General features: G+C 35.6%; 2 protein-coding genes across 2 annotated transcripts in view; one reads left to right on the top strand and one right to left on the bottom strand.

Annotated features, from left to right (window-relative positions):
• The window catches only part of PLEKHH2 (pleckstrin homology, MyTH4 and FERM domain containing H2), an 86,173-nt gene that overhangs the window by 12,246 nt on the left and 60,186 nt on the right, over positions 1 to 13,741 (top strand). The window contains exons 2-6 of the mRNA XM_069494792.1: positions 4,239 to 4,301; positions 5,938 to 6,087; positions 7,196 to 7,279; positions 7,894 to 7,975; positions 11,762 to 11,947. Coding sequence (XP_069350893.1) covers positions 4,239 to 4,301; positions 5,938 to 6,087; positions 7,196 to 7,279; positions 7,894 to 7,975; positions 11,762 to 11,947 — 565 coding nt within the window. The remainder of the gene's footprint in view (positions 1 to 4,238; positions 4,302 to 5,937; positions 6,088 to 7,195; positions 7,280 to 7,893; positions 7,976 to 11,761; positions 11,948 to 13,741) is intronic.
• On the bottom strand, positions 1,841 to 3,112 carry C1GALT1C1L (C1GALT1 specific chaperone 1 like). The gene has a single exon (XM_069494866.1). It carries the CDS (start codon positions 3,003 to 3,005, stop codon positions 2,055 to 2,057), a length of 951 nt encoding a protein of 316 aa, XP_069350967.1. The 5' UTR covers positions 3,006 to 3,112; the 3' UTR covers positions 1,841 to 2,054.

Here is a 13,741-nt window from a genome sequence, read left to right as displayed (position 1 = left end):
GATTTTATATTCAGTAGAACTGACTTTCAAGTATAAAGGGCATAGCAAGCAACAATTAACATGAAAGAACTCAGAGAATGTTGTTCCCAAAAGATGTCTGTAAGAAATTTAGAGAATGGGATTCGGACAACCAGAATAACTAGAGATTATAGTATGTGATGGCTATATGATCTGATGATGAAGATAGATTAAACCAATAAAAATACAAAAAAATTTAGATTGTATATTTTAAGTATATTTCTGAACTATTTTGTTCCATTAATCTATTATGTCTGTTTTTACACAAATATCATATTGTCTTGAATACTATTGCTATATAAGTCTTGATGTCAGTTCTTATAGGTATTCTGATTTTGTTTTTTAATCTGAGTTGTTTGGCCATTCTAGATCCTTAGCATTCTATATAAATTTGAGAATCTGCTTGTTAATTTGTGTAAAAAAAGCCTGCTAGGATTTTGGGACTGGGTGGAATCTATAGGTCAATTGGGGGCGAATTGACATTTTAATAATATTGAGTCTTCTAACTCATAGTTTAACTCTCTTATTTGGTTCTTCAATTTTCCTTATCAATGTATTGTGGTTTCAGCATACAAATATTGCACATATTTTGTTAAATTCATCTGTATTTTGTGATTCTGATGCTATTGTAAATGGTACTGTTTTTTAAAATTCCAATTTCAATTGTTTATTGCTGTTAAATAGAAATATAACAGATTCTTGTATATTGACCTTATGTCCTGTGACCTTAATAAACTCACTTATGAGTTCTACCTTTTTTGTAAATTATTTGGGATTTTCTGTGTAGACAATCATATCATTTGTCCATAAGTGCTGCTTTATTTCTTCCTTACCAGTTTACATACTTTTTCTTTCATGGTTATCACATTGCCTAGGACCTCCAGTAAAATGTTGAATAGAAGTGGTAAGAAGACAATCTTGTGCGGGAAAGAATTCAGTTTTTGCCATTAAGTATGATGTTAGTTATAGGTTTTTTTGTAGATGCCCATTATTAGGTTTCAGAAGTTCCTTATATTCTTAATTTGCTATGAGATTTTGTCATTAATGGATGTTAAATTTTGTTGAATTCATGCTAAGGCTCTAGAAAGGCAAAAATTTCCCTAATAGAATGTAGTTATAATACAATGTAGAAGTGACAATTGTCAGCATATTGCCAATAGTGGAAAAATGTGGTATTGGCATGAGTCTGCTAGGTGGCTCTTTGGTTTAAGGAATATTCTAGAGACATTCCAACAGACATAATACTTGTCCAGTTGCTTTTATGTAGTAAATAGCTCAATAAAATGCTTTTAAACCACAATACTTACTCATTAAGCATTTGAAATATTTTCACAAAAGTTAAAAATGGGGGGGGTGGGGAAGGGAGGGATATATACCTCATGATGGGTGCAATGCACACGACCTGGGGAACAGACACGCCTGGAGCTCTGACTTGGGAGGAAAGGCAGTACAGGAGCAACATATGTAACCTGCAATTCTGTATCCCCCATAACAAGATAAAATAAAAAAAAAAATAAATAAATAAATAAACATTTTAATTTTTTTCCCAAAAAAAAAAGTTAAAAATGATATGAGGTCCAGCGAATGCACCTGGGGAATATCTATTTACATATTCAAGTATTTGAAACCTCTTCCAGAATCCAGATGCCTGCAATAAACTGCCTTTAAAAAGTGCTGCCATGTGGACAGGCAGTTAAATTGTCATACATGGTGACAACGAATGTTCTACACCTTTGTTATCCTGTAGAAATATGTGAGCCACATTGATAATTAAAAATTTTGTAATAGACACATTAATAAAATGGAAAAGAAACAGGTGAAATTAATTTTAATAGTATATTTTATTTAATGCAAAATATCAATTCAATGTGGACTCAATATAAAAAATTACTAATATTTTACATTTTTGCACTGTTTTCTAATAATGTGTGTATTATTGAATGAAGTATTTATTTTACACTTTATACCACATCTTAATTTGGACTACCCACATTTCAAGTGCTCCTGGACAGGACAGTTCTATTATTCCCTGGCTCTCAGTCATTTTTTGAACCATTTGGAGGCAAGAAAACTAGTGTGTCATTGTAGTAATGTCCAAATGCCCTGAGCCGGTACACACCATACATCATTACTTCCATCTTTTGGGGAGTCAGTCCATTAAAAGTAATAGCCATATCTGAACAGCAGCGTTCTACTACTTGCCCAGGGCTATTAGACATATGTTCCTGTATAAGATGTACAGTAGATTTTGTATTAAACACATCTCTTCCTTCATTATCCTCTGCATTTTCTGCAAGAACTCCCGCATATTTCAGGCAGATTGCCAGCTGCTTATCTTCAGATAACTTCCAGATCACACTTTGATCTGCACAGTCAGAGTTACGGAGAAGTCTGTTCAGCCTTTTCACTGACTCTATACTTAAGACAATTCCTCCTTCCATAGTCACAAATTCGAGGTCTCCAGATTTAACAGTGTGGCCCAGATAAAAGGGTTGTGATGCGTCCCTTGTGAACAAAAGGTATTTTAAATTTTCAATGACAGCAAACGTAGTGGGAAGTGCAAGAAAGAACCAGTTGTAGTTGTTGCCATACTTTTCAAAGACGTATTTGTAAGTTCTCCTCATCTGTAGCCACTTGTCATTTCTTTCTATATTGAACAAAGTATCATTTTTAGTACCATAGACATAGAGCTCTGCCTTGTCACAGTGTTTGGTCCAAGTCTCCTGCAGTACAGCCCAGTAACTGTCATCTTCGGTTTCTCCAAAGATGATACAGAAAACACGGATACTTTTACTGAGCTCCATGAATGTCACTTCTGAAATGTTTAAGAAATCTTTTCTGTTAGGTGGGCGAAGGTGATGGTGCCTGTGGTCTCCAGTTTGACCTCCGTGTCGAATGTGAATTTGGCCAAACATAGTTATCAAAACCCAGGAAATGCTCCCAAGCAACATACCCTTTAAAAATGAGGCTCCACCAGCAGAAACCATTTTCCAGGCGTTGAGGGCAGTGCGCACGGGTCAAACGCAGCCCAGGATCGGGTTCGGTGGCCCAGGCTGTCCGTAGCTGGCGGCCGCGCTCCCGGTTGGGCCGCTCTAGCTGCCGGAGGCCGCTTCTCGGTGGTGTCGAGAAGTGGGCGGGGCAGGGGCCGGATGTGTCGCCCACTGTGCGTGGGACCCCGACTGCTACGAGTTTGAGGTGCACGGAGTGCTGGGCCTCTGAAATACCAACCGACAACAACATTGAAAAATGATCGTAGATCGAGTCACAGACGGCTCAAAAGTTGTTCAACACTGAGGAAAACTAATAATTTGAAATTGTTTTACCTCATGGTTTGTGTATTTGACACCTGGTACACATCCTGGGTTCTTCTTAAGGCTTTTACATTTTTAATAATATTCATATTAGTATTTGTGTGTGGGTGTTTAATCAAATAATCTCTTATATACTCTTTACATAAATCTATAAGAATATAAAACTACCCAGAATCTGGGTTTAAACATACAACCTATGGATTTTATGAGAGTCCACTGCTTCCCTGATATCTTTGTGACTTTTTTTTTTTTTTTTAAGAGACAGGGTCTCATTCTGTTGCCCAGTCTGGAGTGCAGTGGTGTGATCGTAGCTCACTGTAACCTTAAACCGCCTCAAGCAATCCTCCCACCTCAGTCTCCTGAGTAGCTGGGACTACAGGCACACACCACCATGCCTGGCTAATTTTTGAAAAATTTATTTTTAAAATTTTTTGTTGAGACAGTGTCTCACTGTGTTGCCCAGGCTGGTCTCAAACCCCTGGGCTCAAGTGATCCTCCCACCTTGGACTCCCAAAGTGCTGGGATTACAGGCCTGAGCAACTGTGCCCAGCCTCATTGTGACTTTTTGATCAAAGCATCAAATATGACTTTCGAAGTCTTAGTTTTCTCTTAGATTTATTTCACTGGTCTTAATTTGTGTTCACTAGTCTTTTCCCAATGAAGAAAATTCTGTTGATGAATACTCCTGTGGTATATATTACATTATACTAAAAGTATCAACATTTTGGGCATTTTGTTTGGTCAACTTTTAACTTTGCAAAGAGCCTTCACTGCGCTAACTGTATGTAACTCGTATCCAGTGAACTACTTTAAATATTCTTGAATTGATGACATTGTGAGATTTTTAAGCTTTTTTCAAAAAGGGAAATATGAAATTTTATATTATTTATATTTTTCCTCACCTGACAGATGCAGCAGCTTGAGAGACAAGTTATTGATGCTGAACGTCAAGCAGAAAAAGCTTTTCAACAGGTAAAGTATAATTTTAGTTAAAATTTTTTCTGCTTCTACACATGAAAAGATTGTTTTGCCCATAATAGGAGGATAATTGTCAGCCCTCCTCTATATCTTATCATTTTGACTGTTCATGAGCTTGATCCATAGAGAAAATGGAAATCTAACTCTATTTTGCCCATTAACAAATTTTCAAAAGAGAAAAAAAATGGCTTCCATTAGGAAGTTTTATCTTCTGAGAAAATCAAATAATGACTTTTATGATAATCCTAACTATAATTAAGTTTTATATATAAATATGTTCATAGCAGCCTTATTTATAGTAATAAGTTGGAAATAATATCAATACTTTATTATAGAGGAATGAATAAGTGAGCTATATCAACTCCATGAAATATTAAACAACCATTAAGATAATTGTTACCAAGGATATGTATTAATATGTAAAAATGCTTAGAGTCATATTAGGAAAACTCAAACCTAAGAGTTAAAAAAAGGCTGAGAGGAAACACCTCTAAATGTTAAGAGAAATTTAAAGTGGTTCGAATTGTGAAATAATTATTTTCCCCCTATGTTTTCATACTTTACAATTTTTTAATACTACTTTTATTTTGTCTTAAATGATGTTTTGTTAAGTCACTTAACCTTTTCTGGGCATTGCCAGCAGTAAAATGAATGGTTTGGATGGGCTCACCTGGCCTTAAAGTTTATCTAATGATCCTAAATTCATAACTACTCATATTCAGTTGAATCAATGACTTCTAGTGTTCTTCAGCACTATCAGGTAAATATAGTTAAGTGTCTTTTATTGAATATTTTCAAAAAGCTAGAAGAGAGGAAAGCAAAAAATAAAGGGAAACAAATAAAAAAGAACTTCAGAAGGCTTAAATACAAAATTATTTCTTCTAAGAAGTATATATAAAATTTCTTATGCTTCTTCTAGATTTGTCGTGTTTCCTTTCTTGAGTACTACCAAATCTTGTTTTCACCTGAAAAACTGAATTTTACACAGTAGATTGTTTGAATGGCCTAACAAATTTTAAAACAAGCCAAATCTAACCCAATCCTTGATTTTCTTTCTTTCTTTTCTTTTTTTTCTTGAGACAGAGTTTCACTCTGTCACCCTGGGTATGGTGCAGTGGTGTCATCATAGCTCACTGCAACCTCAAACTCCTGGGCTCAAGTGATCCTCCTGCCTCAGCCTCCCAAGTAGCTGGGACTATAGGCCCACGCCACCAAGCCCAGCTAATTTTTCTATTTTTGGTAGAGACAGGGTCTCTCGCTCTTGCTCAGGCTGATCTCCAACTCCTGAGCTCAAGTGATCCTCTGCCTCGGCCTCCCAGAGTGCTAGGATTACAGGCGTGAGCCACCGCGCCTGGCCTGGGAAACATGTATTAATACATTATTACTTTATACGATAGCAATATTTTGAGAATCCCTTATGTATGTACCCTTATGTACTTCAAAGGTAAGACCACTTGGCGAAATAGTCTTCAGACGTTATAATTATTAAATACTGTAAACCTTGCTGTTTAATATTTTCCTTTTATGATACCTTTTAGGAATCTATATAATGTTAAAGTAAAATTCTAAGTTTAATACTATGATAAATTAAATACATGCACAATTTTAATATTTTATCCTCTGAATTTAGGTACAAGTTATGGAAGAAAAGTTAAAAGCAGCTAATATTCAAACCAGTGAATCAGAGACAAGGTTATATAGAAAGTGTCAAGATCTGGAGTCTCTAATACAGGAAAAAGATGACATCATTCAAAACTTGGAACTGCAACTTGAAGAGCAGGTTAGGAAGAATTTGATCATCAAAAGAGTTCTAAATAAGTGTACTCATTTGTGTATAAGCACAAAGATTAGAAATCTTACTTATTCTGTCAACCCATAGGATTGCATCACATTTATTGGTGAAAGGTAAAAGCAAAATGGTATTCACTTTAAGTTGGGGGAAATTTCAAGGCAAGATTTAACACTTTTTGAATGTGACAATGCTCCTTAACATTCAAACTTTAGAGTTTAAGTGCAGTGTTTAAGTTGGAAGCACTTGGTTATCAGCAGCCATATATGTCCATAAATTGTTATTGTCAGGGTATTGGAAATGTTTATTTAACATTATATTTTAAATATTTATGTTTGACACCAATTCTGCTTAGAAATGTGTACACCATTTCTAAACCACTTTAATGAAAACAAGTGTAGTGTTCAGTTTATTTTAAAATTATATTAGAGTTATTTACCTAAGTGGTCATTTAACATCATTTAAATATGACCACTCTGAAATTGTTTTGTTGAATGTGTTAGATTGTTGTTTATTTTCAGCATTTTTTTTCTATTTCTTGGGGATCAGTGTTTCTTTAGGTCAATGGTTTTCAGCCTTCTACTGCCCCCAGGCCTCACCCATTGTGATTATATGATAGTCACATTCTCAGTAGCTTTATGATCATAACCAGATTTTAAGGTTGGTAAATGTGAGCTATAGTTTCTCAACGATTATTTTTCTTGTATCTTTGAAAGCTAGCATTTAAGGGGGAAAAAGCCATGTTCCTAAGGTTTTTATTCTCCTCTCCCTAGCTTAGTTGACCCCTGTGCTACTGTTCTAAATCCTAGACCATTTCCAGAGATGGTTTATTTTGCTGATAAACTCAGTGGATTGATTTTAGTGTATAATCTTTCAGGGAATGAGAATAGCAGTTGTTCAAACTTGCAGTACTTGCAATGGTTTATTATTGTATATGCTGGATAATTTTTTTCTTTTTAAAATTTGTTTGGTAATTTGTGGGTAGATGTATTAACTTGGAAACAGGGTTTAAGTGGATTTGCCTCGTATATTTATGTTGTAACTTTTCCAGACCATTGAGTTTATGTTTGAACTAAACAAACTGCTAATTTTATTTCAGAAACAAATACGAATACAAGAAGCTAAAATAATAGAAGAGAAAGCAGCTAAGATCAAAGAATGGGTAACAGTTAAGTTAAATGAGGTATTTATTGCTGCCTTTTTCCTTTTCTTTACCTTCTTTTAAATAAATAAAACATCAGAATATATGATTATTCTGAAGGAAACAAAAAATTTTGATCGGTTGGTGGTGCTGTTGTCTTTTGGCAAAATTGGGATGGGTAGCTTTCATTTTAATATCCAGTGTATTTCTAAAATTAAACATATCAATAGACTCATGATGATCACTGTAAATAGCCTCATTCTGATCAATTTTAGTTCTAATTAGTAAATTTTAAATAATTGTAGAACACATGTGTGCATCTCACAAAATTAATGTATTTGGTATCTGAGAAGAATACATTATTTAGTTTATATGACAGCTTAATGCTGAAATATTTTGAGTGAAATATTTTAAAGTGAAATAGGGGGTGAAAACATTTAAAAGTCTTAGTTTTTGAAAAAATAAATGTTAATGCCATAATTATCTAGATTATTTCAGCCTGTGCTGAAAAGTAATCTGATATTTGCTTATCATTTCTTTTGTATGTTGCTTGCATATAGAGTAACTAGATATTAACATTTTCCAAATATTATAATTTATTAGAACATTTTGAAAATGTTATCTCTATATAAAAGAATACCATTATATTCTTTTAGCTGGAATTGGAGAATCAGAATCTTCGTTTAATCAACCAAAACCAAACTGAAGAGATAAGGACAATGCAGTCAAAACTACAAGGTACAAATACTTTGACTAAGATAGCTTATTTGGATTTATTTGGCTATTTAAGATTTTACTATTTTTTTCTGATGTTTCAAAGACACAATTATGAACATCATATAAAAAGTTATTGTCATAAAATGAAAGAGAATTTCTAAACAAACCAGAACTCCTGCACCCAAGTGAATGTTGGGCCTGAAAATGGAAGACAAAAAGAGATTGGATTGATGATGTACAAGTCTTCCAAAGTGATCACTACATAGGTCAGAAAAACATGACCAGATACTCATTTTGCTTCTCTCTATTTTTAAAGGCCTTCCATCTGTCCCCTTTTTAGAACTGTATAAGTCCTAGAGAGTCCAACTTGCTGAAAGTACTGTATGTTGACATTAAACCAGGAAGTCAGGAACCATGTGCAGTGGGTTCCAACTAGGAGTTTAGAACCTGCGGCCTTGGGGCCACATGTGGCCTTCTGGATCCTTGAGTGCATCCTTTTGATTGAATCCAAACATTATTAAAAGGATTTGTTCTGTAAAATTTGGATGCAGTCAAGGAGCTGCACTTGGGCATCTAGGGGGTCACATGTGACCTGGAGGCCATCTTACCACACCAGGTGGTGAGTTAGAAGTATTTATATTTGAGAGGCAGGTACTCCAAAAGTCTAAGAAGATTTGAACTTTGGTCTCAGAAAGAGAATAGGCCCTTTTAGTGGTCACAGATATGGTACAATTGTAACTTCATTGAGGACTCTGGAGGAGGCAGGCTCCTTGGCTTCACACGTACTGAACGTGTCACTGAGCTTAGCATTCTTTGAGAGAAGCTCTGAGGCACTGCTGTATGTTCTTAGGTGCCTGAGCTTGTGGTTAGTTGGATGTGATGTCATAACTCGGACTATTCACTCATGGCCTTTCCCCATTTGGGTTTTCTGGATGAGGATTTGAATCCTGTCGAATGTGAGTATCCACTGAAGATCCACTTATAAACTCAATAATGTCAGCAGTGAGATTGGGCTATTTAGAAAGACATGTACCTCCAGAGTTTCTTTATAACTTTTGGCTGCTTGCAAATATTAAATCAAAAGGAATATTTCCCACTCTTGAGATAATTCGCAAGAATATTTTACAAGCTCTGAAGTCACTTTTCATAATTTAAAAATGGATAATATTGTTAAACTTCACTTTTAGTCTTCGAACTATAGAGCAGCACTTTTTAATAGAACTTTCTGTGATGAGGGAAGTATTCTATATCTCTGCTGTCCAATGTATTGGCCACTAGCCATATGTGACTATTGAGCACTTGAAATATGAGTAGAGGCAACTGAGGAACTGAATTTCATATTTTATTTAATTTGAAGTGATTTAAATTTAAATTGCTGTACGTTATTAGTGGCGACCATATTGGGCAGCACAGCTGGACATTAGTGAATAACCTGAAGAGGGTAACACTATTTGAATAATTAATTTCAGGTATATTTGCTTCAGAACAGTAAGTCAGTCATGTTATTTTCTGTTTTTGCTTTGTATCATGGTTTTCAAAAGTGATTGAAATTCTTACAGCCTGAATATTTTGAACAGAAGCTTATGATATGAATAAAATTTTTTCAATGCATAGGGTTACTTTCTTTTCACCTTCAAGACTTAAATGTGGATGGCACAACTATCATCCGATAAAGGTTTCCTTAGTCTCAAACTCTTGGCCTCAAGGGGTCCTCCAGCCTCAGCCTCCCAAAGTGCTGGGATTACAGGTGTGAGTCACTGCACTCAGCCGAGATTTACTAAACACTTGGTACACTGTTCTGGCAATAGCCATGCAAGTGAACATTGAGTTGAAAAGGAGGTGAATCAAGCAGGGTGTATGTGTGGTTCGTGCTTATTAGACCCATGGCCTGGAATAGAGGTTTTCAAACTTTATTTAGCAACAGAACACCTTTTTAAAACAAATAAGTAAATAAAATTTTCTGTAGAATCTCAGTAGATAAGACAGATAAAAGCATCATTGATAGGCCCAGAGGTCTGTTGACTTAGAGTCCTCCATAGCTCTTCTTATACCCTTTGGAACATTTCCACAAAGCTCTGAGGTTTCACAAAATACATTGGATAAATACTGATATGATAGGAAGAACATGGGCTTTGAAGTCAGCTTTAATACCCTGCTTTTTAACAACTGTGTTGTATCTCTAGAAATTGTTTTTCCCATTAGTAAAATCATGATTGTAATAGTGCCTTACTGGTTTCATGGGGGCTTATATAGAATTGTTGATTATAGGGCATAGGAAAACATTTTGTCTACTGCATGTTTATACTAGTTGCTATCATTTTCTCCACCTGTATGATAAAAAAAAATAGGTGCTTCTACAGTTGATCTGGAATTCTATGTTTAGAATTAAAGTTTCAGGTCTATGTGACATTCACCCTTGTTGAAATAGATTAGATGTACTAAGCCCATTCCCAAAAGCTTGATATTTTCCATGATATCCTTAGCTTACAATTCTCGTCTTTACTGGCAGCCTCTTAGGTCTTACAGACTAAGAGGTATTAATCCTTGGAAACTAGGCTTGGACTTGAGAAGAACAGATGTAATGTAGTACTTTTAAAATATATATGCATATATAGTTATTGCAATATTACTGTGAGAGATGATCAACATAAAAATATTAAAAGATACATCTAAGGGAAAATACCACATAAAGATATTTTTCTTATACTGTACTCAGTTATCAGTTGCTGTTTAACTTAATCCTTTGGTGCTCTCCTGGAGTTAAAAAATTTCTTTGGAAATTTTCTTACTCGGATCACCATGCTTTTAGATCTTAAAAGCAGCAATGTTAAAAGTCTTAGAGATGAATTAAACCCATGATTAGGTGCTGACCTAATAATCACTCCACTAGCTGTCTAAATTCTTTGCCCCTACCCCCTTTTTTTTCTCTAAAGATGTGATTAAGGCTCTTTATATTTTGGTCACCATAGACCAAGCCCCTCCATCTGCTTTCTTCTCATTACTGAAAACTAAGATAAGTAAAAGTCATTACAGTGATAATGTGCTATTTGCCCCAATGATGATCCAAATTTCCTTTGGTTACTTTAACAAAGCAACCCTTTTTCCTCACAGTTAGTGCCATACTGCACAAATTTTACCAATACTTAATTGGTATTTATCAACACTTGATTTTACAAGAATCTCTAACTCTCTAGTTATTTATAATCTGTTTTTTGTTTGTTTTGGTTGAGAACTAACTACTCTTAAAGGGATTAGATATTTTTTCTCTCTGCAGTTAAATATTTTAACATTCAAAATATATAAAACCAATTTTATTTATTTTTATTCATTTATTTTTGAGACAGAGTCTCGCTTTGTTGCTTAAGCTGGATGAAGGGCACTCATAGCTCAATGAAGCCCTTAACTCCTAGGCTCAAGGGATCCTCTTGCCTCAGCCTCCCGAGTAGGTGGGACTACAGGGGTTCGCCACCATGCCCAGCTAATTTTTAAATTTTTATAGAGATGGGGGTCTCACTATGTTGCCCATGCTGGTCTCGAACTCCTGTCCTCAAGCAATCGTCTTGTCTTGACCTCCCCAGAAGTGCTGAGATTACAGGCATGAGCCACTGGGCTGGCCCAGATTTTAAATATAGGCATGTGATACTCATCATCGAAGGTTCAATGTTATTATATGTAAATAAAGATGAACTTCAGGTTTTTTTCTGTTATATAGAGTGATTTGTGTAAGTTTTTAATATGCTTTGGTTCTGTGTTTAACAAACTGCTATAAAAATATTCGAATCTTAATTTTGATTAACAACCTTGCAGAAGTTCAAGGAAAGAAAACGTCCATTGTCTCTACACTAAAGCTTTCAGAAGGCCAGCGCCTGAGCAGTTTGACCTTTGGATGCTTTTTATCTCGAGCAAGGAGTCCTCCTAAAGTAGTAAAAGCTGAGGAAACGCGCAAAATTTCATCTAAAGAACCTGAGTTCACTGAAGGAAAAGGCATAGAAGGTATTTATGGACTATAGGAATTTACTTTGGCATTTTTTTTTAAAAGGACAAATCATTTGCTAAGATTAATCCAAATATAGCATATTTTTTTTTCCTTACAACTTGGTGTTTTATGAGAGTATTCCTAAAGAGCAATACAAAGTTTAACTTTGTGTATCTAATTATTTTGTGTTTTCTGAGAGTGTTTGCCAGTGATGTGTAGGAGAAACTGATTTTCCCTTTGTATTTATTCATTTTAAAATTTTAGGCTGGGTGCGGTGGCTCACGCCTGTAATCCTAGCACTTTGGGAGGCCTAGGTGGGAAGATAGCTTGAGGCCAGGAGTTTGAGACCCCTGCTCTACAAAAAATACAAAAATTAGCCTTGTGTGGTGGTGCGAGCCTGTGGTCCCAGCTACTTGGGAGGCTGAAGCAGGATGATCTCTGGAGCCCAGGAATTTGAGGTTGCAGTGAGCTATGATGACACCACTGCACTCTAGCCCAGGTGATAGAGTGAGACCCTGTCTCAAAAAAAAATTCTTTTTAATTATTTATTTATTTATTTATTTATTTTTTGAGAGACAGGGTCTTGTTCTGCTGCCCAAGCTGAAGTGCAGTGCTGCAATCATAGCTCACTGCAACCTTAAATTCCTGGGCTGGAGTGATCCTCCTGCCTCAGGCTTCTGAGTAACTGGGACTACAGGCATATACCACCACGCCTGGCTAATTTTTCTATTTTTTGTAGAGACAGGGGTCTCACTGTGTTGCCCAGGCTGGTCTCAAACTCCTGGCCTCAAGCAATCCTCCCACCTTGGCCTCCGAAAATGCTGGAATTATAGGTGTGAGCCACCATGCTCTGCTGATTTTCTCTTCTTAATACTTTTGCTGCAGTAGGTGGAAGTGATATTTAAAATTAAATCGAGGTGCAGTGGCCCATGCCTATAGCTGAGGCGGGAGGATTACTTGAGCCCAGGAGTTTGAGGCCAGCCTAGGCAACATGGCAAGACCCCATCTCTTAAAAATAAACAAATAAATAAATAAAAGTTACAAGTTTATATTCCTGTCTACAAGGTACTATATTTGTTTTAGCTGAGTTTCAGATTAGAACTATGAATTTCCTATTATTTATTTAAAATATAAAAATTACCTAATATTAAACAGGAAATTAAATATGGCATAGCAAACTTACAAAGAAAAGAACCCTAGAGGATAATTTAGTGACTGCTTTGACTTTCCCTTTATTGCTTCAAAGGGAAAATGTTTACCTAGATGTTTAAACCCTGGTTCTGTGTGCAGATTTCTCCTCTTCTTTTAGTCTTAAAGCACCTCTAAATTTTGCTTTGCTTTGTAGCTGCTGGCTCTGCCATCTCTAGTGAATCTCTGTTGTTGACTTTTCCCAAGTACTTTAGAGAGGCTGCTTCTCTATTTTCAGTTCCAGCTTCCTTCCTCCAAAGGAGAAAATTTATAACCCTAGAAGTTATTTCTCTCTGGTCTCTATGCTTGGTTATGAAATTATGACAACTGCATAATGTTTTTCCAATCAGAAGGCTCCTTTGCTCCTTGCTTTCAATGCATTACTTGTATTTTCTTTTCTTTTTTGAGAAGCCATTTTAATTTCCTTCCTCTTTTCCAACAGTCAGTTTAGTACAGCTGAGGTTGCCTGCCCTAAAGCTCTTGCTCACTTGCAAATTTAACAAACTACCTGATACCAAATTTTAGAGTTTATTTGTTCAGCCTCTAGTTCCTTAATTATGAAGGTCCTATGTATGTTTTTCATGTTTTCAAAGTTTCTCTTCGACTCTTTAGTCTAAAGTTTT

Source organism: Eulemur rufifrons, chromosome 19 (genome assembly GCF_041146395.1).
Source record: "Eulemur rufifrons isolate Redbay chromosome 19, OSU_ERuf_1, whole genome shotgun sequence".
NCBI lineage: Eukaryota > Metazoa > Chordata > Mammalia > Primates > Lemuridae > Eulemur > Eulemur rufifrons.
This window is presented reverse-complemented; position numbering and strand designations above follow the sequence as displayed.

What these genes read in the sequence shown, in the direction of transcription:
- C1GALT1C1L (XM_069494866.1), bottom strand. Translation starts at nt 3,005, where the DNA reads ATGGTTTCTGCTGGTGGAGCCTCATTTTTAAAGGGTATGTTGCTTGGG.